Consider the following 25,957-nt stretch of genomic DNA (forward strand, 5'->3'; position numbering starts at 1 on the left):
TTTCATACAAATAGGACAGCAAAGGTAAAAAAGAAAAAACAACACATGACTATAACAACATGTCTTTATTAAGAAATCAGACCATTTTGTGCATGCTGTAAAGGTACTAATATGTATTATACACAACTGATTACCAGTAATGTAGTAAAATCAGAAAACATTTCCTTATTTGCATGTAAATGTTACAATTTTCTGCATGATTTACTAAAATGTGGTGAATTATAGAAACCCAAGGCTTAACTGCTCTCAGTCTTCAGGGAGGTCATTATAGCAAATCTATTATTACAGAGGAAGAGAATGCATTCACAGCTTTGCATTTTAGTGTTTCTTAAATCTCACTGTACAGTGAATTGCCCCTTTGTTACATTTGTACAACTTCATTCATTGCAGTACAGTAATCCCAATTCTGTGGTGTTCAAGTCCTTTGACACAATGGCAGAGAAGTATTTCTAGTAATTTGTCCACACCTGCACACAAAATATTAGAAATGATAATACAATCAGTAAAGTGTAGAGGAGAATGTCATTAAAACTTTCCTCCATCAGAGCCGAGGAGTATGTTCAGGCACAGAGTCATAACCGTTGAGCGTCCTGCTGTTCACCACAGGAGCTCTTTCTAGCCAGAAATATAGTTCCTGCACTTTCTGCTGTAGCTGTGTGATTTTTATGACTTCTACAGCCAACTGCCATTAATGCCAAAGTACATTTCCATTATTGTCAAATTACTCTCTTTATTCACATCTCTTTAATGTTAATTCAATACCAACTCATGTTACACTTTCCATTCATTTGCACATGATGGGTAATTTCCTCTGAAAATAAACGTTAATCTATCTGCACAAGTCCATTTGTGCACTTTGTGCATACTGTGATTACACCGTGTGCAGCACGTCTGGACTTCTGCATTTCACTTCACTCAATGTGTCATTTTTGTAATTATTATAATTATATTCTAGGCTCTGGTTTATTAATATGTCCTCTTTTTAATGTGCACTGAGCAACTGTGACAAAGCAATTTCCTTATTTCCTGATTTTTATGTTCAAGTTAAGTGGATAAACTTCTCTGATACAAACAGGTGCACACAGAGAGAATTTTGATTGTTTTGGTTTGTTTCTACATTTGGTTGCACAGGCATTCCTAATAAACTGGTACCTCAGGGTACACAGTACAGCCTCCTAAAAACAATCCCCCATGACAGCACTACATGTTGTTTAAAGTTGGCTGTGGACTTTCCTGATGACTTCCCTCCACCTGTGCATAGGTGGGCTGCCACTGGCCACCAGCTTCCTGAGCAGGTTGCAGGGCTGCAGGCTGGGCACATCAGGGTGAGCCTGGTGGTAGAACTCCAGCCTCTCCAGGACCTTGGTCAGACCCACCATGTCAGCGTAGAACATGGGGCCTCCACGGTGCCTGGGCCAGCTGTAGCCTAACACGTAGATGACATCGATGTCTTCAGGCCCTGCAGCTATTCCCTCCTCCAGGATACGGAAGCCCTCATTGATTAGGGAATACAGACAGCGCTCCAGCACTTCCTGGTGATCTATGCGGCGAGCCACCAAGCCGTGACGGGCTCGATACTCCTCCAGAAAGCCGTGCAGCCAAGGGTCAGGCTTTGCTACCCGACTGCCGGGTTTGTCATACTGATACCATCCGCTGCCTGTTTTCTGACCAAACCGTCCCTGCTCATACAGCAGGTCTCCGAGGGGGCTGTACCTGCACCCTTGTCTCATTCTAACTGGCTGCCCTGGCACCACCAGCCCAGCTGCCTTCCTGACTCTCCAGCCTACATCGAGCCCAGAGAGGTCAGACATCCTGAACACACCCATTGCAAATCCAAACTCCTCCAGCACTTGATCTACAAACTCAGGTGTGGCTCCCTCTTCCAACAGGAAATCAGCTTGACTCATATATGGCGACAGCATGCGGTTCCCCACAAAGCCTTGGCAGTTTCCAACTGCCACACTGACTTTTCCCATTACTTTCCCCAGCTGCATGGCAGTGGCCACAGCTTGAGGAGATGACCGTGGGCCGTACACCACCTCCAGCAGCTTCATAACATGGGCTGGAGCAAAAAAATGCATCCCAACCACCAGCTCTGGGTTGGGGCTTTGAGAGGCCAGGTCGTCTATGTCCAGTCCAGACGTATTTGTGCACAGGAACGTACCTGGTTTACAAACGGCAGACAGCTGCTGGAAGACCTTCTTCTTCAGAGCCATGTCCTCAAACACAGCTTCGATGACCAGGTCCACATCTCCAACAGTTTTGATGTTATTGCTGTAACTGATGTTATCCAGAAGAGGAGCCACCCCCCGTCTCTTGGCCCCTCGCTCCAACATACCAGATACTGCTTGCTTTGCCTCCATCAGCTGCTTCTCCTGGGTCTCCACGGCAACCACAGACAAACCTGCCTGTGCGAGACCCATGGTTATGCCTCTTCCCATGGTACCAAGACCTGAGAGGACAAAATCACATGGTGATGACAAAAAATAATCTCAGAATCAACATTTCTGACAGATTACAGTATATTCTAATATAAATAATTTAAACATGTTTGTGCACAGTTAGACTGTATATAATTTTAGTCAGGCAGTGTAAAGTTTTTTCCAAAGCTTGCAATTTTAATGCACAAGCTGCTGATTTTCACATATCCAGATTGTCCTGCATCCAATCCTCCCTGCAGCGAAGAGGGAGTTCATCCATTAAAACTCAGCTGAACTGTCAATGGAGGCTTAGTTTCCATAGGCAACGTGGATTTGGAGATGCCACACAGATAGTTTGTGTGTGCTGACTGAAAGCTCAGGACAAATAGAATTTTAAAGGCCAAAACTCTTACCAATGACAGCTGCTTTACGTATAGGTTTGGGCTTGCTTGTGTCCCACCGGGATCCACTGGGCATGCTCCACCTGCCGACTGCTCTCTGAGCAAAGAAACTGTACTGGAGAGCACGGGCTTGGCCTGAGGTGAAGAGGGTGGCCATCAGCTCTTTCTCCCGCTCCATACCCTGAGCGTAGGGCAGGGTGGCTGCTGCACGCACCGCTTGGACGCATGCAACTGGTGCTATGGCTCCACGGGCAGCTTGACGCACCTTCTGCATCGCTGCGTCAAACACGGCATCCAGATTAGGGAGGCTTGGGCATGGAAAAGTGCTAATACGACGTGCATCCAGCGACTGTCCTGAAAAAGAAACATAGAAGAAGTGACATCAGTTTTGTGAGTTTTTCTGACAGCTAAAAGTTAAGCAAAATTTTACTCTGGAATTACATTTTTGTACACGCACATCTGCATAATTCTCCTTCTCAAACTCAAAAGTGCCTCCTATTTGCCAGTAGTAGTACCACTTTTTTCCACTTTCTCGAATTTGTCAACCAGCACTCAGCAAGTCTGGGAATAATTGTTTTTTTCAGGCAGACTCATCCACTCAACCACGAGATAGCCCAGTAGCTTCTACGAGCAGAGTGATTTGACAGACCATTTCCTGATAATCGGAGGGACCCTGCCAGTGCACTGTTACACTTCACTTTGAATAACACCGATCTGAAACGAAATGAAAAGCAACAATTTGGTTCTGGGCAAAAGAAGTTGGTAAATTTCCAACTCTGAGAGCAAAGGGGGGAAATTGAATTTTTGTGATTCTTGGGCCTTTGAGCAATGGTACAATACCAAAGCAATTTTCCAGGTGAAACTACATGAGAAGATTTAATATTAGATCCTAAAACTTTACAACACACGACTTCCTGTCTGCTGTGATTTAAGCCTGGGAACAATGAAAGCAAAGAAGATGGCCACTCTGCTAAAACCTTGTTAAAAGCATCTTAATTCCCATTCCTGTCTCCTTTGACATGATTACAAGAGACAGTAGTCAGAATCCTTCACAGCTCCACTGAATTACTCTCAGCCGTGGGTCTGGGCCAGAAACTGGGTCACCATGGTAAAGCTTAAAGGGACAGCAGCCACATCTGATTAATAGCATCCACTTAGTCAAATAACAACTGATTTGGTCTAATACACTATATCATGAATGAAGAATGAATAGTGAAGGTCATTTAGGGCCAGTTTAATGCAGATTCGTTCTACAGTGAAATGCCACTGAGGTGCTGTGTGGCAGTACGACATGATTCCAATGTAATTTAGGAGAGTATTATTGTAGCGGTTAATCTGTAAATGGCTGAGCTGTGGATTTGTTGTGCAGCGAATGGGAATCCTCGCCGTCCTGACAGATGTAACGGGCAGATGTTGCAACTACTGGGGTAAAAAAGTTAATCTCACCACTAGCTACAGAATCAGTGTGGGGGTGTGCATGAGGCCGCACGTGGATCAATTTAAGTGCACAAACTGCTTTTTGCATAAATATGTACCCATGTGCCATGTGCACAGTGGTGTAGCATCCGCGGACGTGACAGAATAAATTCATCCTGTGTGTCTCATCAGTTGTGCATCTCAGTGTCAAACATTCACACTTGGTTTGTAAATTTAGACACACATGTCCTGTCTCCGTTTAACACCCCTGCTAATCTAACCAACCCAACACCGAAGTATCCGTCACAATCTCCTCAGAATCTGTCCTATCTCCTCAAATCTTCCATCTTGTATGCTGTTGGTTTCTCTGTCTGACTCACTCTAAGCCTCAGCTTTACTAACAACACTCACTTCCTCACCCACTCAAAGTCATCTTGGCAGTATAGTGTGGAAAAGAAGCATTTGTAAAAAGCATAAGACTGCAATCATTTTCTGATTGTAAAATCTTTTACATGTCATTCTGGAGACTTAACTGTTGACATTTTGCACAGATATAGCGAGATCATTTGCTGAAGGCACAATATTAAGCAGTAACACGTATCCCGCTAACTTAAATACATTAGAAATGAGCTGTCATTGCCAAGAAATCTAGCATCAAACAGTGGAAGGTGACAACTCTGAAAAAATGTAACTCGCAGAACAGACATGAGAACATCGTCTCATGTTCGTTTCATGCGGGGGAATCAAAACCTCTTGTACAACCAGGGCTCTACTGAGGCAAGACAGAACAAAATACACCTTCCCTCATGTATTCTAACACACAAAACCACACACCAGAGTGGGCGGTGTGTGTATTAGTCCACAATACGAGAGGGGATATAACAGTCATGAATGATCAAATGAATAAAAGGAGCAGCACATTTTCATAAATGTGCTTCTGTGCTTTCAAACTTTGTGTTTGATGAGAAGATTGATGCCACTCTCATGTCTGTATATTAAATATGAGGCTACAGGCAGGTGCTGCTTAGCTTAGCTTAGAATAAAGACTGGAAACAGGTGTATAGAGCTAGCCTAGCCTCCCAAAATGAAGAATAAAAAACCTACATGGCAGTATGTTGTCAACAAAAGCTGAAGTTGTAATATAAATTATTCGTCAAGATTAGTGCAGTCTGTTAGTATTATTACTATAGCAATTTTCTATGAGTTATTCTTTACACAGAGTAAGAAATTATCCCCCCTAAACTGCAGGGACACTTTAGCAACACACTCTGTGAGTAAATGAGTGTGATTCACGTGCGTGGGGCAATCCTCATCCTCCTAAATGAGTAGTAAGGGCCCATTATTAATATTCTAGGAAAGTTTGTCCCTTTTCGCCCTTCTGAATAATACAGCAAAAGCAGTGAAGACATCAGAGCACATCTGACAGAGCCCTGAAACATTTATGGCTGCTATGGTGGAGGATCTGGCTGCTGTGTTTTCTGCTTCCTTTGACTTCCACAACCTACATGTCGGCACGTCTTCATGTCGGACTCGCCTAAAATAACCGCTCTAGGAGGAATTCCTTTCACTGAGCGCTTTTATACCAGTGAGAACTTTCAGCTCCTTTTCTTTTTCATGTATCTCACCTGCAACACTCAAGGCAAACTTCACAGCTGCATCCACAGTATTGTGATCAAAAACCTGATCCACGATTCCAAGTTGCAGTGCTTCAGCAGCAGTCACGTGACGGCCTGTGGGAGACGTGGAAGTCATTCAGTCTTTATATGAATGACATGTGGCATTTTAAACTATTAAATAATGAATATTATCAGTACAGGTGGCCTTGCTGGTTGGTCTCATACAGCCATAATATACATTGATTGCTCTTCATCAGATAGAGATAAAACAAATAAAAAAATGCAGTAATTTTTAAAAGGAAAAATATAGCAAGTCCCAAATTGTCAAAATAAATACTTGTCCAGAATATTTCTGATCATCTAATGGCAGCAGTTAATAACACAACAGACATCCCTGAATGTGTTGATCTTAAAATTTAACACATGCTGACCCCTGCTGGTCAACACAGTTAACTGTTTGCCATAACAGCAGCTCCTTTCCTGTGTGGGGGGATTGTGTACAAACAACTGCTTTGCCAAGACAGAATTAATCATTAATTTTCATAATTATAACATGCAGAGGCATCCATAGGTCCTGCACAAACAAGCCTGTAAGAAACAGACTAAGATATTTGGTGTCTTCTTTATGTTTAATAATGCTTTCCTACAGTTAGTGTAACCATTAAAACTTGTAGAAATAAACAGCAAAAGCCAGATAAAGTTAACCTATGTTTGCTACCTGTGGTGATGAGGTCTAAGGCAGCTGGGACACCAATGAGCCGTGTCAGACGCAGACTTCCCGTTTCAGATGGCAGCAGACCCAGAGTAACCTCTGGAAGCCCCAGTTTGGCCTGGAATGACATAAAGGCACAAAACTGGATGTACAGATAAAACTAAACTGTGAAGGTTTAACACAATGACATTAACAGAAGCAGTATTCTTTATGTAATGGAAATCCTACAAGGTTTATTATGTGGATTAGATGAGTTAATATAACAGTCAGCAAATGTATGTCTTGTTACCTCCAGAAAAACACTATTTTGTAGGAAAAAACAAATACTAGTAGAGTTTATTTTTCCTCTTCCTGACTAACATAGACACACCTGTTCTATTTCTATTCACTTGGAAAACACTATTTAGAAAGGACGTGTGAAAGATGAAGCAAATAATCACTCTGTAAGATGTCAGATCAAACTGCCACTCTGTTGTAGCTCAACACTGACATTAGAGAGACTGAAAGTGACATAGGGATCTGAATCATGAACTCACTTTAGAGTGTGCGATTCGATAATGACAGCCAAGCGCTAACACAAGACCTCCACCTAAAGCGACCCCCTCTATGGCTGCCACCACCGGCTTGGCTGCAGCCTCAATAGCATGGAAGATCGGTGTCAGTGGAGGACCAGTCATCGTTTTCCCAAACTCCGTGATGTCTGCTCCTGTTACACAAATAGAAATTTGTGATATGATCACAAAATGTAGAAAGAGAAATATAGAAATGACACAGCATAGTACAACATGAATAAGGTTCTACAAAAAAAGCTTGCGTTTAGGAGTCTTCTCTGAAGGGAGAAACTTGAAACCAACTATGAAAGGATAGATTTGAAGTTGTGTCACCATTGTGATGCTACAAGAAATAAAAAAAGGAGCTCCATACCTCCACAGAATTTTTCATTCTGGCCACAGATGACCAAAGACTTCACTTCTGGTTCACTGAGTGCTCTCTCCACCGAGTCAACGATGCCTTGTCTCACCACCGCACTGTAAAAAACATGGTTTGAAACAGGAAAATAAACCTTTCCACTACAGCCCTTCTTCCAAAATTTAGACTTGATATCTCGTGATAAAAGTCGGAGATATGATACTGCTAGCTGTCTACAATCTGATTTACACTCAATTTATGGCATTATTTTGTTGCAACTTCAATATAGAAATGAATAATTGCCATCTGTTTAGTGTCTATAGTTCCACTCTTTAATGTCACAATGAAAAAGTGCAGCATGAAATGTGTTCACTTCAAAAGATAAGCATGATTAAGACTATACATTATATATTGTTTCTGAAATTTCACTCTTAGTCCTTTGAAGTTTGCTGTAGTGGGATGTTTACTGGTACACCAACACAGAGCATGAGTCTGTGAAGGTAAACTGACCCAGAACATTTGCAGAGTCCACATTTTATAGGGATGGTCAGAGAGTAGAACAAAAGGTGACTGAATCAAAAAGTCTGGCAGACAACAAAAAGTAAGAGATGTTGAGCGTGTTCATTTTTTGAGATAGAAGCTCCTTCTCTCACATTAAGCTGTTTATTTTCAAATATCAGTGCCTCAAAATAATCTTGTACAAGGACTTTTTTCTGTTCAGAACAGCCTCCCAGAAAAAGATAAAGTCTGATATGAACAGAACACTTTATAGAGCATGAAGAAATGTGATTGGTTAAAGAACACATACATCTCATTCAAATATTGAAATGTGATAAATATAAGAGAGTTGTGAACAACAGTGGGTAATGGAATGAAGGAGTGACACTAGAAGGTATGTGTAGCAAAAGGTGTGCTATTTTCTTTATCAATATGAAATATGCTTCTGAAAATGGGGAAATGCTGGTCTTAATAGAAAGCAAACAGAACATCTTTTTGGGAAAAGTGTCTCCTTCACGATCACAAATGAACAAAGAGTCAATTTGCTTCAGTGGAGCTGCCGGTGGCCAGCAGATCACACTGTTGTTGTATGTGTTTGCACTGGGTGGTTTTTAATTGTGAGTGTGTACAGAGTGTTGCTGAAATTAAAAAAAAAAACATTGGTCACTGCTGAACAGCCATTAGTAAATGATTAACTACCGTGTTAAGCATTATGTAGATGCAGAGTTGACGAGTTCAGTTTAGGTCAAAGGTGGTAAAACATTTCAGTTGTAGCAACATTACAGCACTATGAGTGAAGCCCTGCACTGAAAATGTTACTAAAACTACAAATGTATTTGCAGCAAAATGTACTTTAAAGTAATAAAAACCTAATTATGCAACAGAATGACTACAGTCTGTCATAATATCTTCTACTTTATTGTTATTACTATTGCATTTCTATGTGAGAACCAACATTGAAGTCAATTTAAAATGAGCTTTTAAACTAAATTTAAACCAGTTAATCAGTAACAGTACCAGATTCTGCATGTAAAAAATGTTTTTGCAACGTCGTAACTACAGCTGTCAGTTAAGATATTTCTGTCCAAAATACATGCATTCTAAGAAGTATGAAACACATCAGAATTATACTTGGATACAGTACTTCAGTAAATGTACTTATTAACAGTAAAATCTTTTCATATAACGCCACCCTCTGGTCAAATATTGTCTCTTGTCAAATTATTCAAGTTGCTGCGCACAAAACTATCTCACTTGTTTACTTTTTCTTGTGCAAGTTTGGGTTAGCTAGTAGTTTAGGCACAGCTCTGCCTTAAGGATAGACATGATTATGATTTTTTTCTTTTTTTGGTACTGTCTTTTTACTTTTTTGGCGTCTCCAAAAGACTCTCTTCACTAGAATAATTTGCACGAAATAATCATTCTGAAGGAAAACAACTTGTTGTAAAGAAGTTCTGCAGTCTTGGTTTTGACTTTTGCTTACCTGAGTGCATTAACGGGCGGGTTTTTCAGAGTTATCAAGCCGACAGACCCCAAAACACGAGTGTATTGAGCCATGGTGTCAAACGAAGACTAGGATCTGACGCACTTCTTCTCTGTGTGCAGTCTGAACTTAGAAACTCCTGCCAGCAGGACTTTATCCCCTTTATCACACTCCTCCCTTACATGTTGCATTAGAACTTAATGATGGGAAAATCACACTGAGGCTTCGGAGCTTGTGCCACTCTTCCTGAAGCAGTGATTAGAAGATACGAAGCATAGACTGTTACATACTGTGGTTCGGAGCCTCGGAGCTTGTATGGAAACCAAACCACTGTCACGTGACCGATGACGTTTGAAGCTTCGGTACTACTACCGAATACTGGGTTTCTTGGACGTTGGTTCATTGCATTTAAGTTTCCGTCTCTAAACAAGGGAGCAGAAGGCGACTTGCCTGGAGACCAGACAGCCTTTATATTGTGTATTACAAATACACATAAAGTCAGTCTGGAACTGCTCCATTGAACCAAATCTAGCCCAGAGGCGGGACTACCGATCACAGCTTGAATTGGAGAGAGCCAATCAGCGTAACACATGTGTGACGCAATCACTAAGCGACCTAACAATTGCCTTTCCGCCATGATGTTTTGTAGTTTTAACAGCTTCCTTCGCCGTACAGGGGTCCTGAGGAAAATCTAAGCTCTCCGTTTCAACAGTGGAGGGCAGCATTACGCATTCTATCGTACAGCCTGCCGGAATTAAAAATACATCCTTTTCAAAAAGAAAAACTTTAAGAGCTGCTTCTTGTTGAGGTTTTAAGGACAAATTCAGCCCATGCAAGACAGAGGAAAGCCCACGAGAGAAACCTCGCTCTGTTGTGGTCGCCAACTCGGCCCTGAAGATGACGCATCGTTAACTCCCGCCTCTGGTGCTCTGATTGGTTCGGTCTGATCTGCTCGGAGCTTGAAAACCTGTCAAAATGTGTCAATGGAGGGCTAGACCGCATTCCCGTATATCCCTTATAACGGGAATACAATCTAGCTAAACTAGGCTAGAAGGCCCCAGGTCCTTTTATTTTCATTTCATATTTTCAATAACAAGAAAATAAAATCAGTAAGAGACAGAAACGAAAAAAATGTCATTTTTTTCATTTTTGGAGACCGGAAGTGGATCATCAGCAAATGTGGGGTCAAACAGAGTAAGGTGCATAGACTGTATATATTTTTTTCGTTAGTTTTCATGGTCAAAATGAGAGATCAGGTTGCCGATCTTAAAATAAATCAATAAAGAATTTTTAAAGCATTAAAGTTTTGCGAAGCCAGGGACGGGGCTACTTGATTGACAGTCTGGTCTGGAATAATTGACAGGTCTTATGGAGGAGACAGCCGAGACTCTGTTCTCCTCGTTTGGATTAACTCTGAGATAATAACTGTTGGTTTATTTATCGGTGGAGCAGCAGAACCTTTTCCACAGACAGTTTTCCTGCCTGTTGGCTTGTATTAACCAGTTTTCTACCTTCGGCTGATTCTACCAGCAGACACTGGAAGGACTCTGATTGTTTGGTAAGTAAATGTTTATTTTCTTATCGTTGTCGCTTTTAATGCACTTTATATGCCTTTTTAGTGCCAGATATAAGCTGTACCATGCACTCCAGATGTTGGTGGAGTTTATTTCTGTGTGTGCTGGCCAGAGAAGAAAGTTAGCACCCAGTAAATATTTAGCTTTAATGTTAGCGATGCTAACCGAGCTAGCTGCTCAGTCATAGCCTGATTAAAGCTAACGTAGCATTAAGCTAGCGATGATTGTGTTGAGTTTCATGTAAACAGCTGAAGTGAGTTGTGTTACTGTAATGTGGTACATTTAGTTAATAAAACTGTCAGTGGAGATGCTGGTTCACATTAATGAAAGGTTTAGAAAATCTAAATGTGATTAAAACAGTAAGGTTAAGGTTCTGTGTTGACAGTAGTCCTGAATATCTGCTGAGTCTCTGAAGTTAAACTGGAGAAAACAGGAAATCTACTCTCTAGTCGTTAACATTGTTTAATGACTGATTCACATGTTGTAGTACGTATTCCTGCAGTGTAGACTGGAAAATAACCTCCCAGAATATGTCCAAGGTAATGATAAACACTACAGTTGTTACATTTAAATTACACCACAGATAAGATGGATAATATAATCCTCTCCCCTACAGCTAAAGTGACTACAGTTCTTTCTGGTTTTCAATGCTTCGAAAATATATATGACAGAGGAAATCTTTCCAGGGATACTTTAAAATGAACCTCTCCTGTTGATGCCGATACTGTGACGTCTGTCTTCATCTCAAGTGTCTCGTGTTCACTGTGAGGATCTTCTGAGTGAAGCAACAAAAGGAAAACTTCATCTGGTTGTGAGGAAGGAGACTGAATGGACGACATCCTCAGTGAACCACTTCTTGTTTAGCTTTCATTTAAAGAAGGGCAGACCAACTGTTTCAGCAGTTTATTATTCTCTGTTCAGCAGACAGGTGCTCTGCTTTAGAGTGTGATGATGTGACATCGGTGATGTGGAGAGTGAAGTTTCTGTTTCACCCACAGCGTGCTTTAGGACACCTGGGTCAGACTTGATGTTTGAAATACTGACCGACAGCTCAGATTTAGCTGTCTGTAATTCCGTTTTGATGGATGTTAAATTTTCACTCAAAGTCACCAGGAGCTGGGTCTTTAAAATAACCACTGTCTCGTTACAGAGTGAAAGTAGCCGTTCCTCCTTAAGGTCAGAGATTGCAGCATTTGAGGGCCTCTTCAAAAGAAGACATAGTTGATGAAGATGTTCTGGAGCAGGACCAGGAAGACCACGACCAAGCAGCCTTGAGATCTTAGGCAGCGTCTCCCTCAGGTGGGTGTCACTCAGAAAACGTCATAGTATAGCATGTCGTCCAAAAAACATCACAGTATATAGCCTTAGGTCCAAAAAACGTCATAGTATGTCATGTCGCTCTAAAAACGTCATAATATGGCATGTCGTCCAAAGAACGTCATCATATAGCATGTTGCTCTAAAAACGTCATAGTATGTCATGTCGCTCTAAAAACGTCATAGTATAGCCTTTGGTCATAAAAACGTCACAGTATAGCATGTCGTCCAAAAAAAAACCGTCATAATATGGCATGTCGTCCAAAGAACGTCATCGTATAGCATGTTGCTCTAAAAACGTCATAGTATAGCACGTCACTCTTTAAATGTCATAGGATGTCACTCTTAAAACATTGTTGTATAGCATGTCATCCAAAAAACATCACAGTATAGCATGTCGCCCTAAAAACATCATAGTAGAGGCATGTCGCTAGAAGACGTCATAGTAGAGGCATGTCGCTAGAAGACGTCATAGTTTAGCATGTCGCTCAAAAACCGTCATAGCATAGCATGTCGCTCTAAAAACGTCATAGTATAGCATGTCGCTCTAAAAACATCATAGTATAGCATGTCGCTAGAAGACGTCATAGTTTAGCATGTCGCTCAAAAACCGTCATAGCATAGCATGTCGCTCTAAAAACGTCATAGTATAGCATGTCGCTCTAAAAACATCATAGTATAGCATGTCGCTAAAAGACGTCATAGTATAGCATGTCGTCCAACAATCGTGACAGTATAGCATGTCGCTAAAAAACGTCATAGTATAGCATGTCGCTAGAAGACGTCATAGTATAGCATGTCGCTCAACAATCGTGACAGTATAGCATGTCGCTAAAAAAGTCATAGTATAGCATGTCGCTAAAAAAGTCATAGTATAGCATGTCGCTCTAAAAACGTCATAGTATAGCATGTCGCTAAAAGACGTCATAGTATAAGCATGTCGTCCAAAAAGCGTCACAGTATATATGTTTTGGTTTTTATGACAGTAAACTGAATATATTTGGGTTTGACATTTTAAAAACCAAAACAAGAAATGAATTACTGGAGAAAACAATCAACAGATTAATGGACAAAGAAAATGTGTTTTCCAACATGTATGGCTGAATTACTCCAACGTTACAAGATGCATACAATTTAAATTCAGTTATATTTATATAACGCCAATTACAGGTCAAATTTTCTCAAGACGCTTTACTTTTATATTTTTTTGTCATATTTAAAATATGACAAAGTAAGAAATTTAAACCTCTTGACTAATCCAATTTATTATTTGATTTTTAAGAGACTAATTTTTTAACTTTAATATTTTTGTCGTCATGTTTAATTTCATAATTACATGTTTTGTATCTTCTGTTTAATATTTTGTCTCTTTAATATATTTTAATTGTATTTGTTTAATTTTCTTTATAAAGTTTTATTGTATTAAATTATTTTTTCCTCTGATTTGATTGTGTTAATGTAATTTATTTCTTGAATCTTTTTTCTGTCAAGATTTTAACCCCAACCTCAAAAATAAAACAAACCCTTAAATCACAATGAAAATACTTCTGTTGTCACATTCATGAGTTATTCAGTTTATCAATTCAACTTTGTTTTGCACCTTTTACACAGATGACAAAACTAAAGCAAAGAGAAAAAACTGTGCTAAAACTATGATTAAAACTCAAAAACATTTAAAAAAAAAGATTTAACATGGTAATAAAATATGTTGTGTCCAGGGGATGGAGGGAGTTTATTGAAGTGTTCTTGGGCTCACAGTAAATCATTTAAAATAAACTTGATATTCAGTCTGAGGAACCTGGAAACTGCAGAGCGACAGAAGAACCAACAATATCTCCTGTTTCCTTCTTTAATGAGTCCACTCTTCTGGTGCTTTCAGACCAAAGAACTACAGACTCTTCACAACCTGCTCAAACTCTTGGTACAGGACCTCACCACACGGGTCAAGAAGGTTTCCTTCTCATTTCTACTCTGAAGCTCACCTTCTCCTGCTCAAACTGCTGACAAATATTTCTGCTGCTCCAAAGTCAAGGTCTCCAGAACTTCCTAAAAACTCTCAAAGTCTCTTCTGCTGCAGGTTGCTTTGTAGAACTGTTCCAGAAAACCTCACTAAACCACATGGAGGGGCCTCAAGATAGTCGTCCAAATGAAACCGTACAACAACCAAACTAGCACAACCCAAACACTAAAGTCTCCTGCAGCCTACCAGAGAAGCTCTTTAAACAGAGAATGAGGACAGGAACTCTTACCTTCTGGACAACCAACGCTGGTTCACAAACAAGAATACAGAATGTGTCTGACCAAAAACCTCTAAAGATAAAGACACAACTCAGCTGCACAAAACCCACTAATCACTACACACATTAGCACTGTGTGCTAACTGTGGCTAAAGAACCACATTTACCAAGACAACTATCCAGTACAAAGCCCTAAAACACACCAAGAAACACATTAAAGACGATTTTACTGCTGGAAGCTGCAAGCCAACGCCTAAAGAACAAACTAAAGCAACAGAACCAAACCCAGTTTAGTGGTGAAGAGAAGCAGAGGAAATGTTTGACTGCAGCCATAAAGCAGGAAGACACTGAGCTGCTCAGGTGTTCCTGATAACACCAAGCAGCCACCTGGACAGCCAATAGGAACACAGCTTACTGGAAGTCCAGAGGGCTGGCTTAGTGAAGTAAATTTAGTTTGAAGTTGAAGCAGAAAGTTAACAAAGAAAGTTGAAAATCACCTTCTGATACCTAAAATCTCTTGAGTTTGCACACATAGAACTCCTGAACATGTCAAACTGGTTCCACAGTAGAACCTTCACTGTAAAAACATCACAGTATGGTGTGTTGCTCAAAAAACATTACAACCCAGCTGTCTGGGGTCGCCATGGAGCGACATATAAACAGGACAAATACGGGTTTCCAGGGGGTTAGGAGGCTATTTATTTCAAAGAGTAAGTTTACAACAACACAACATGTGAGCAGAAAAATCACCAAGTCTGTCTTTAGTTCAGCTGAAAATATGAGTTTTTGTCTTTTCATTGTTATTAATCTCATGATGTCTGAATAAAGTTGGTATTAAAATATTTATGCAAGTTTTTCTTTTCCTGATGTGTGTAAACATTATTTTGGCTGACTCTGTATGACGGGTTTCTGACAGGTCACCAGGCAACATCTTTTTATAATAATGACAAACATACCTGCAATCTAAAGGAGTGATTTTCCTCATGCGCAGGTAAAGATGTGTGAGGAGCTTAGAGATGACAGGAGCAGGAGTCATCCTCACTAATTTAGCTTCCACCTAGAAACAGAAAGACCACAAACACTCTGATACTGTATACTCTTAAACGTTCAACCTCACTGCCACAAAATATCTGTTTAGGAAGTGTTGTGCTTCTAAATTCTGCTGAAAGCACTGACATTCTCTTACAAGGTTGTGTAAAAAGCGGCCTGTCCTCTGAGCTACTGAGAAATCTTCCTGAACAAAGTTTCTTCGTGTAAATCGGCTCAACAAAAACTAAAGCCTCAGTCAGAGATAACAGGTATCGCAAATTCTAAGCAACGTTGGCATAATGTCACATCCAAAGCCTCCCCCGATCGTGATCCACGCATCTCTCCATCCTTCCCCTCATGTCGAAAATGGAGCACTTCATTGCACAATCCAGCTGCTTCAGCGTAAAGGATGCGGCTGCGAGGTGGAAACCCTAACATCTGCTGAGTGCTGGATGTGAGGTTTACTGGAAAATGAGGCACTGATTTATATAAAAGCAATCCAGAGCTGTGTCTCTCCCTCAGCTCTCCCCCCTGTCACCGCTGCAGCTGAGTCAGCAGCACACATGAACCCAGGACACACCAGGAGGAGAGCAGCTTTTCCGCTTTCTCCTGCAGGAGTGGATGTTTCCCTGATGGAACAAATGATATGAGAAGCCACCAGCAGTTAGATGTCTTTATTAAAATATCAGGCCACACTGTGTATGCTGTAAGTTTACCAATACGTATTATATATAACTGATTACCAGTAATGTCGTAAAATCAGAAAACATTTCCTTATTTGCATGTAAATGTTACAATTTTCTGCATGATTTACTAAAATGTGGTGAATTATAGAAACCCAAGGCTTAACTGCTCAGTCTTCAGGGAGGTCATTATAGCAAATCTATTATTACAGAGGAAGAGAATGCATTCACAGCTTTGCATTTTAGTGTTTCTTAAATCTCACTGTACAGTGAATTGCCCCTTTGTTACATTTGTACAACTTCATTCATTGCAGTACAGTTCTGTGGTGTTCAAGTCCTTTGACACAATGGCAGAGAAGTATTTCTAGTAATTTGTCCACACCTGCACAAAAAATATTAGAAATGATAATACAATCAATAAAGTGTAGAGGAGAATGTCATTAAAACTTTCCTCCATCAGAGCCGAGGAGTATGTTCAGGCACAGAGTCATAACCGTTGAGCGTCCTGCTGTTCACCACAGGAGCTCTTTCTAGCCAGAAATATAGTTCCTGCACTTTCTGCTGTAGCTGTGTGATTTTTATGACTTCTACAGCCAACTGCCATTAATGCCAAAGTACATTTCCATTATTGTCAAATTACTCTCTTTATTCACGTCTGTTATTACTGTACAATTAAACTGCCGTTAAATCAATACAACAATCAAGTGGATAAACTTCTCTGATACAAACAGGTGCACACAGAGAGAATTTGGATTGTTTTGGTTTGTTTTCTACATTTGGTTGCACAGGCATTCCTAATAAACTGGTACCTCAGGGTACACAGTAGAGCCTCCTAAAAAATCACCCATGACAACACTACATTAAAACAATCAATCGTCATTATTAGATTAGAAAGTGCATTATAAATCCACTGTCCATTATGTTTATCAGAGTATAAAATCATACAATTGTATTAAAGTATTAAAGCTGACATGTTGTTTAAAGCTGGCTGTGGACTTTCCTGATGACTTCCCTCCACCTGTGCATAGGTGGGCTGCCACTGGCCACCAGCTTCCTGAGCAGGTTGCAGGGCTGCAGGCTGGGCACATCAGGGTGAGCCTGGTGGTAGAACTCCAGCCTCTCCAGGACCTTGGTCAGACCCACCATGTCAGCGTAGAACATGGGGCCTCCACGGTGCCTGGGCCAGCTGTAGCCTAACACGTAGATGACATCGATGTCTTCAGGCCCTGCAGCTATTCCCTCCTCCAGGATACGGAAGCCCTCATTGATTAGGGAATACAGACAGCGCTCCAGCACTTCCTGGTGATCTATGCGGCGAGCCACCAAGCCGTGACGGGCTCGATACTCCTCCAGAAAGCCGTGCAGCCAAGGGTCAGGCTTTGCTACCCGACTGCCGGGTTTGTCATACTGATACCATCCGCTGCCTGTTTTCTGACCAAACCGTCCCTGCTCACACAGCAGGTCTCCGAGGGGGCTGTACCTGCACCCTTGTCTCATTCTAGCTGGCTGCCCTGGCACCACCAGCCCAGCTGCCTTCCTGACTCTCCAGCCTACATCGAGCCCAGAGAGGTCAGACATCCTGAACACACCCATTGCAAATCCAAACTCCTCCAGCACTTGATCTACAAACTCAGGTGTGGCTCCCTCTTCCAACAGGAAATTAGCTTGACTCACGTATGGCGACAGCATGCGGTTCCCCACAAAGCCTTGGCAGTTTCCAACTGCCACACTGACTTTTCCCATTACTTTCCCCAGCTGCATGGCAGTGGCCACAGCTTGAGGAGATGACCGTGGGCCGTACACCACCTCCAGCAGCTTCATAACATGGGCTGGAGCAAAAAAATGCATTCCAACCACCAGCTCTGGGTTGGGGCTTTGAGAGGCCAGGTCGTCTATGTCCAGTCCAGACGTATTTGTGCACAGGAACGTACCTGGTTTACAAACGGCAGACAGCTGCTGGAAGACCTTCTTCTTCAGAGCCATGTCCTCAAACACAGCTTCGATGACCAGGTCCACATCTCCAACAGTTTTGATGTTATTGCTGTAACTGATGTTATCCAGAGGAGGAGCCACCCCCCGTCTCTTGGCCCCTCGCTCCAACATACCAGATACTGCTTGCTTTGCCTCCATCAGCTGCTTCTCCTGGGTCTCCACGGCAACCACAGACAAACCTGCCTGTGCGAGACTCACGGTTATGCCTCTTCCCATGGTACCAAGACCTGAGAGGACAAAATCACATGGTGATGACAAAAAATAATCTCAGAATCAGCAGTCACACAAACACCATCAACATTTCTGACAGATTACAGTATATTCTAATATAAATAATAAAAACATTTCAGTGAAGAGTTTGACTGTATATAATTTTAGTCTGGCAGTGTAAAGTTTTTTTTCCAAAGCTTGCAATTTTAATGCACAAGCTGCTGATTTTCACATATCCAGATTGTCCTGCATCCAATCCTCCCTGCAGCGAAGAGGGAGTTCATCCATTAAAACTCAGCTGAACTGTCAATGGAGGCTTAGTTTCCATAGGCAACGTGGATTTGGAGATGCCACACAGATAGTTTGTGTGTGCTGACTGAAAGCTCAGGACAAATAGAATTTTAAAGACCAAAACTCTTACCAATGACAGCTGCTTTACGTATAGGTTTGGGCTTGCTTGTGTCCCACCGGGCTCCACTGGGCATGCTCCACCTGCCGACTGCCCTCTGAGCAAAGAAACTGTACTGGAGAGCACGGGCTTGGCCTGAGGTGAAGAGGGTGGCCATCAGCTCTTTCTCCCGCTCCATACCCTGAGCGTAGGGCAGGGTGGCTGCTGCACGCACCGCTTGGACGCATGCAACTGGTGCTATGGCTCCACGGGCAGCTTGACGCACCTTCTGCATCGCTGCGTCAAACACGGCATCCAGATTAGGGAGGCTTGGGCATGGAAAAGTGCTAATACGACGTGCATCCAGCGACTGTCCTGAAAAAGAAACACAGAAGAAGTGACATCAGTTTTGTGCATTTTGCTGACAGCTAAAAGTTAAGCAAAATTTTACTCTGGAATTACATTTTTGTACACGCACATCTGCATAATTCTCCTTCTCAAACTCAAAAGTGCCTCCTATTTGCCAGTAGTAGTACCACTTTTTTCCACTTTCTCAAATTTGTCAACCAGCACTCAGCAAGTCTGGGAATAATTGGTTTTTCCAGGCAGACTCATCCACTCAATCACTAGATAGCCCAGTAGCTTCTACGAGCAGAGTGATTTGACAGACCATTTCCTGATAATCGGAGGGACCCCACTAGTACACTGTGAATGAATAAAAGCAGCAGCACATTTTCATAAATGTGCTTCATTGCTTTCAAACTTTGTGTTTGATGAGAAGATTGATGCCACTCTCATGTCTGTATATTAAGTTTAAGGCAACAGGCAGGAGCTTGTTAGCGTAGCTTAGAATAAAGACTGGAAACAGATGCAATGAGCTAACCTTGCCTCTCAAATTCTGTGTGTTATTCTTTACACAGAGTAAGAAATGATCCCCCCTAAACTGCAGGAGACTTTAGCAACACACTCTGTGAGTAAATGAGTGTGATTCACGTGCGTGGGGCAATCCTCATCCTCCTAAATGAGTAGTAAGGGCCCATTATTAATATTCTAGGAAAGTTTGTCCCTTTCCGCCCTTCTGAATAATACAGCAAAAGCAGTGAAGACATCAGAGCACATCTGACAGAGCCCTGAAACATTTATGGCTGCTATGGTGGAGGATCTGGCTGCTGTGTTTTCTGCTTCCTTTGACTTCCACAACCTACATGTCGGCACGTCTTCATGTCGGACTCGCCTAAAATAACCGCTCTAGGAGGAATTCCTTTCACTGAGCGCTTTTATACCAGTGAGAACTTTCAGCTCCTTTTCTTTTTCATGTATCTCACCTGCAACACTCAAGGCAAACTTCACAGCTGCATCCACAGTATTGTGATCAAAAACCTGATCCACGATTCCAAGTTGCAGTGCTTCAGCAGCAGTCACGTGACGGCCTGTGGGAGACGTGGAAGTCATTCAGTCTTTATATGAATGACATGTGGCATTTTAAACTATTAAATAATGAATATTATCAGTACAGGTGGCCTTGCTGGTTGGTCTCATACAGCCATAATATACATTGATTGCTCTTCATCAGATAGATGTAAAACAAAAAAAATAAACAAAATAGAGGAATTTTTAAAAGGAAAAATATAGCAAGTCCCAAACCGTCGAAATAAATACTTGTTCAGAATATTTCTGATCATCTAATGGCAGCAGTTAATAACACAACAGACATCCCTGAATGTGTTGATCTTAAAATTTAACACATGCTGACCCCTGCTGGTCAACACAGTTAACTGTTTGCCATAACAGCAGCTCCTTTCCTGTGTGGGGGGATTGTGTACAAACAACTGCTTTGCCAAGACAGAATTAATCATTATTTTTTATAATTATAACATGCAGAGGCATCCATAGGTCCTGCACAAACAAGCCTGTAAGAAACAGACTAAGATATTTGGTGTCTTCTTTATGTTTAATAATGCTTTCCTACAGTTAGTGTAACCATTAAAACTTGTAGAAATAAACAGCAAAAGCCAGATAAAGTTAACCTATGTTTGCTACCTGTGGTGATGAGGTCTAAGGCAGCTGGGACACCAATGAGCCGTGTCAGACGCAGACTTCCCGTTTCAGATGGCAGCAGACCCAGAGTAACCTCTGGAAGCCCCAGCTTGGCCTGGAATGACATAAAGGCACAAAATTGGATGTACAGATGCCACTAAACTGTGAGGGCTTCCCACAGTGACATTCACAGAAGCAGTATTCTCTATGTAATGGAAATCCTACAAGGTTTATTATGTGTTTTTTTTGGTTTTGTTTTTACATTAGATGAGTTAACATAACAGTCAGGAAATGCATGTCTTGTTACTTCCAGAAAATTTGGGGGTTAAAAACAGATACTAGTAAAGTTTATTTTTCCTCTTCCTGGCTAACATTGAAAAATCTGTTCTATTTAAAATCACCTGGAAAACACTATTTAGAAAGGACTCTCAACACTGACATTAGAGAGACTGAAAGTGACATAGGGATCTGAATCATGAACTCACTTTAGAGTGTGCGATTCGATAATGACAGCCAAGTGCTAACTCAAGACCTCCACCTAAAGCGACCCCCTCTATGGCTGCCACCACCGGCTTGGCTGCAGCCTCAATAGCATGGAAGATCGGTATCAGTGGAGGACCAGTCATCGTTTTCCCAAACTCCCTGATGTCTGCTCCTGTTGCACAAATAGAAATTTGTGATATGATCACAAAATGTAGAAAGAGAAATATAGAAATGACACACCATAGTACAACGTAATAAAGGTTCTACCAAAAAGCTTGCCTTTAGGAGTGTGAGGATTTAGAGGAAATTAGAGGAAATCTACTCTAATTGCCAACTATTTTGATCAAAAAATAAATGGGTTTTAGTCATTTTATTGTTTAAGTGTGACTATTTTCCACTTTTCTATATTTTATGTGACAATTTTGATTTGGTTTTTGACTGTTAGAGTAAGACATTTATCTCAGGTTTTTTTTTACATTTATAGACCAAAACTAATCAATTCATTGAGAAAATGATCAGCAAGTTAATTGATGATGAAAATATTTATTAGCTGCAGCTCTACTGTGGACTTCGATTAAAATATTCTTCTGCGGTACATGTTTATTAATAATGATTAACTATGTTTATGGTACTTGTTCTTTAACAAGTGCAATTTAATAAATTACCAGTGCACTTGTTTAACAAGTGCAACGTTGCAATAACTAGGGCCCGAGCACCGACGGTGCCGAAAGACCCTATTGAAACTCTCGGGTTTCTTTTTCTTCTTCTTCACTCTTTTCCCGTCTTTTCAAACTCTACTTTGGCAGCCTAAACATACCCCAAAACATGTCAAACTTTGCATGCCCATCAGGACTGCCAAAAACTTTGATATTTTATGGGAGTTGTGGGAATATGTGGCAAAATGGCTCCATAGCGCCCCCTTTAAAATTGAAAAAGTGGTCATTAGGCCAACTTCCACGACGTTTCATCTACAGCCACAATATTTGGTGGGCATATGCAGCACATCAGGACACACGAAAAAGTCAGTCACGGCCACGCCCTAAACCTAACAGGAAGTTGGCCATCTTGAATTAGCTGTAAATTTTTTCTGATTAATAACCCACTGGGGGTAAGTCCGAGAGACCTCAAATTTGGCCAGCATATGCAACAGTCCTTCCTGATGAAAAGTTATCAAAATGCTCCGCACCATGGCGTGGCCATGGTGACTCCCAAAAATATTGATCCTTCAATCAAACAGGAAGTGCTGTAAAACTCGCCTGAACATGCTCCGATCTGCACCAAACTTTCCATGTATGATCAGAGTCCTGCCCTGATGACATTCACATGTACATTTACAGCCAGAGTCATAGTGCCACCTGGTGGATGGAAGGAAATGCTCTATAACTAGCCTGTACATGCTCCGATCTGCCTGAAACTTTACATCTGTGAACACACTCCAATCCTGATCCCATCCATGGGTCAATATAAACTCTCGGTCGCAGCACCAACTGGCAGATGGACAGGAAAAGCTCTATAATTAATCTGAATCCAATCTGCCTAAAATTTTACATGTGTGACCCTAGTGAGGATAAAGCAGTGTATAGAGAATGGATGGATGGATGGATGGATGGATCAGAGTCCAGCCCTCATCACATCCATAGGATGACATACACTCTCAGTCGCAGAACCACCTGGTGGACATGCGTGGATTCGCCGACCAGCAAGGATACGAGGACCCGTCCATTGCTGCTTGCAGCTTTAATTTCCGTTTGATTTTGTCAATACATTTTTCCCCCTGCAACTGTGAATGCTGTGACTGGAGCAATTCTATTTGTTTTTCTTCCTGCAATAAAAGTATCTCACAAATCACGTCATAATGTGGAAACAAACAAAAGACAAGGCTTTGACTCATTGTTGTACCTTTAATTAAGGAAAGATTAATTTAGGAAAGTTTTTCAAGCTATTTTTGAGCTTTGACTTTGACAGAAGAAATTAGATTTTTAACTGGAATACCACTCATTTCTGTTCTTTGTTGTGAAGTCTATTTGAGTGCTACTTCACTTGCCCCTGCTCTTTTGCTGAAGGCTCATTAATTGTACATTATCAAAATCACTGAAGGAAAGAAACCAATGGAACATCATGGGATCAAAACATCAGGCTGTAAAGTAGTTAAGTCATTTTTTTAAAGATATATGCTGACATCTTATTGCTAATGGGGGGCTGATACCAGTTTCTACTTGAAACCAACTATGAAATGATAGATGTGAAGTTGTGTCACCATTGTGATGCTACAAGAAATAAAAAAAAGGGCTCCATACCTCCACAGAATTTTCCATTCTGGCCACAGATGACCACACACTTCACTTCTGGTTCACCGAGTGCTCTCTCCACCGAGTCAACGATGCCTTGTCTCACCTTCGCACTGTATAAAAATGGTTTGAAACAGGAAAATAAACCTTTCCACTTTTTTTTTTTAACTTGCCCTTTGTTGTCGTTAAAAATAGGATTGGACAATCAATCAATTTTGAGTTGAAATCATAATAAATGCAATTGGCAAACTGTAAAGGCTGCAATTTTGGATAAACCTTATGCAGCACAACTGAAGTAGGGTTAAAACTGCTGTCTTCCTTATGTGACAGTCATGCTTTTGATTTTATCTCATATTGTGTGCTATCACGTTTCAAATCTGTGATACAGTAAATATTGAACTGAAGCTACATCACAAAGCAATTGAAATATCTGTCAGGAAAATAACAATTAGATATTTTACCCAAATTGTGAAGTCCAATTTTAAACAGGACAATAAACCTTTCCACTACAGCCCTTCTTCCAAAATTTAGAATCAATATTTAGCAACAAAAGTCAGAGATATGACATTGCTAACGATCTACACTCTGAATTACACTCACTGTTACCGCATTATTTTGTTGCAAATTTACAAATGAATAACTGCCATCTGCCTGGTTTCTATAATTACGCTCTTGAATGTCACAAATAATTTTTGATAACCTCACTTTATATGAACAGCCATGAAAAAGTGCAGCATGAAATGTTTGTTTGTTTTATTAAGATCCCCTATTAGCTTTTGCAAAGCAGCAGCTATTCTTCCTGGGGTCTTCATAATTTCATTTGTAACAACACCAAAAAGCAATATGTACACAAAATGCACATAAATCAAAATTACAGAATACATAAACAACATACAAGAATACACATATACAATACAAATGACATAGGTTGTTGCTACAGGCTACGGGTACGGGTCCGTATCTGTAGACACTACCAATGACATATATGTACAGGAGTGACACAACAACAAATTATGTGTAGCAAAAGGAGTGCTATTTTCTTCATCAGTATGAAATATGTTTCTGAAAATGGGGCAATGCCTAAATAGAGAGTAAACAGAATACATCTGCAAGTGGCCAGCAGATCCCACTATTGTTGTATGTGTTTGCATTGGATGGTTTTTAATTCTGAGTGAGTACAGAGTGCTGCTAAAATAATAAAAAAAAAAAGGTACTGGTCACTGCTGAACAGCCATTAGTAAATGATTAACTACAGTGTTAAGCATTATGTAGATGCAGAGTTGACGAGTTCAATTTAGGTCAAAGGTGGTAAAAGATTTCAGCTGTAGCAACACTACAGCACTATGAGTGAAGCCCTGCACTGAAAATGTTACTAAAACTGCAAATGCATTTACAGCAAAATGTACTTTAAAGTAATAAAAACCTAATTATGCAGCAGAATAGCTACAGTCTGTCATAATATCTTCTACTTTATTATTATTACTATTGCATTTCTATGTGAGAACCAACATTTAAGGCAGTTTAAAATCAGTTTTTATATTGAGTTTTCTACCAGTTAATCAGTGACAGTGTATCCGATTTTGTATCTAAAAATGTATTTGCAATGTAGCAACTACAACTGTCAGTGGAGACCTTTCAGTCCAAAAAACATGCATGCTAAGAAGTATAAACTAGCATAGAGTAGTACAAACACCTCAAAATTATACTTGGATACGCTACTTCAGTAAATGTACTTATTAATTGTAAAATATTTTCCTCTAACGCCACCCTCTGGTCAAACATCGTCTCTTGTCAAGTTCTCCAAGTTGCTGCGCACAAAACTATCTCACTTGTTTACTTTTTTTGTGCAAGCTTGGGTTAGCTAGAGCATATATAGCTAAAGCGTCTACAAAAAACTCGCGTCATGAGAATAATTTGCACGGAATAATCATTCTGGAGGAAACTAACTCGTTGTAAAGAAGTTCTGCAGTCTTGGTTTTGACTTTTGCTTACCTGAGTGCATTAACAGGAGGGTTTTTGAGAGTTATCAAGCCGACAGACCCCAAAACACGAGTGTATTGAGCCATGGTGTCAAAAGAAGACTTGGATTTGACGCACTTCTTCTCTGTGTGCAGTCTGAACTTAAAAACTCCTGCCAGTAGGACTTTATCCCCTTTATCACACACCTCCCTTACATGTCGCAATTGAACTGCAGTCTGAGCTGCATGGAGACGCTACAATTGTCTTCTTCGTCTTTTTGGTCCCCAAGTCCTGCTTTCAAAAAAT

General features: G+C 40.8%; 3 protein-coding genes across 5 annotated transcripts in view; 1 reads left to right on the forward strand and 2 right to left on the reverse strand.

The window, feature by feature from the left end:
• Window positions 1–15,426, forward strand: part of smarcal1 (SWI/SNF related, matrix associated, actin dependent regulator of chromatin, subfamily a-like 1) — a 105,559-nt gene extending 90,133 nt beyond the window's left edge. The window contains exons 19-20 of the transcript XR_007946787.1: window positions 12,180–12,328; window positions 14,225–15,426. The gene's annotated coding sequence lies outside the window, so the exon portion shown is untranslated. The remainder of the gene's footprint in view (window positions 1–12,179; window positions 12,329–14,224) is intronic.
• On the reverse strand, window positions 51–9,773 carry LOC110947274 (peroxisomal bifunctional enzyme-like). The gene is made up of 7 exons (XM_051959095.1): window positions 9,456–9,773; window positions 7,490–7,593; window positions 7,102–7,271; window positions 6,572–6,683; window positions 5,863–5,967; window positions 2,834–3,175; window positions 51–2,452 (listed from the first exon to the last, which is right to left on the reverse strand). The coding sequence occupies exons 1-7, from the start codon at window positions 9,527–9,529 to the stop codon at window positions 1,212–1,214; spliced, it is 2,148 nt and encodes a 715-aa protein (XP_051815055.1). The 5' UTR covers window positions 9,530–9,773; the 3' UTR covers window positions 51–1,211.
• On the reverse strand, window positions 51–25,924 carry LOC110964765 (peroxisomal bifunctional enzyme). 3 transcript variants are annotated; one of them, XR_007946790.1, is made up of 8 exons: window positions 25,685–25,924; window positions 23,702–23,805; window positions 21,407–21,576; window positions 20,925–21,036; window positions 20,210–20,314; window positions 18,918–19,259; window positions 17,104–18,513; window positions 51–1,152 (listed from the first exon to the last, which is right to left on the reverse strand). XR_007946790.1 is itself a non-coding variant. In XM_051959094.1 (7 exons), exons 1-7 carry the CDS (start codon window positions 25,756–25,758, stop codon window positions 17,273–17,275), a joined length of 2,148 nt encoding a protein of 715 aa, XP_051815054.1. In that variant the 5' UTR covers window positions 25,759–25,924; the 3' UTR covers window positions 16,271–17,272. The 3 variants fall into 3 exon arrangements, 1 of the variants encoding a protein (XP_051815054.1); XR_007946788.1 differs by having other exon boundaries at window positions 51–467; window positions 16,677–18,513; XM_051959094.1 differs by lacking the exon at window positions 51–1,152 and having other exon boundaries at window positions 16,271–18,513.
• Window positions 25,925–25,957: the final 33 nt, after the last annotated feature.

The sequence above is a fragment of the Acanthochromis polyacanthus genome, chromosome 14, assembly GCF_021347895.1.
Source record: "Acanthochromis polyacanthus isolate Apoly-LR-REF ecotype Palm Island chromosome 14, KAUST_Apoly_ChrSc, whole genome shotgun sequence".
Classification (NCBI taxonomy): domain Eukaryota; kingdom Metazoa; phylum Chordata; class Actinopteri; family Pomacentridae; genus Acanthochromis; species Acanthochromis polyacanthus.

Excerpts from the sequence above, each read along its gene's own strand:
- LOC110964765 (XM_051959094.1), bottom strand. The coding sequence starts at position 25,758 with ATGGCTCAATACACTCGTGTTTTGGGGTCTGTCGGCTTGATAACTCTC. Across the intron at positions 21,037-21,406 it reads ATCGAATCGCACACTCTAAA|GCCAAGCTGGGGCTTCCAGA; the intron begins GTGAGTTCATGA and ends ATGTCATTCCAG. Across the intron at positions 18,514-18,917 it reads ACGTAAAGCAGCTGTCATTG|GTCTTGGTACCATGGGAAGA; the intron begins GTAAGAGTTTTG and ends TTGTCCTCTCAG.
- LOC110947274 (XM_051959095.1), bottom strand. The coding sequence starts at position 9,529 with ATGGCTCAATACACTCGTGTTTTGGGGTCTGTCGGCTTGATAACTCTG. Across the intron at positions 5,968-6,571 it reads CTTAGACCTCATCACCACAG|GCCGTCACGTGACTGCTGCT; the intron begins GTAGCAAACATA and ends CGTCTCCCACAG. Across the intron at positions 3,176-5,862 it reads GTTTGCCTTGAGTGTTGCAG|GACAGTCGCTGGATGCACGT; the intron begins GTGAGATACATG and ends TTTCTTTTTCAG.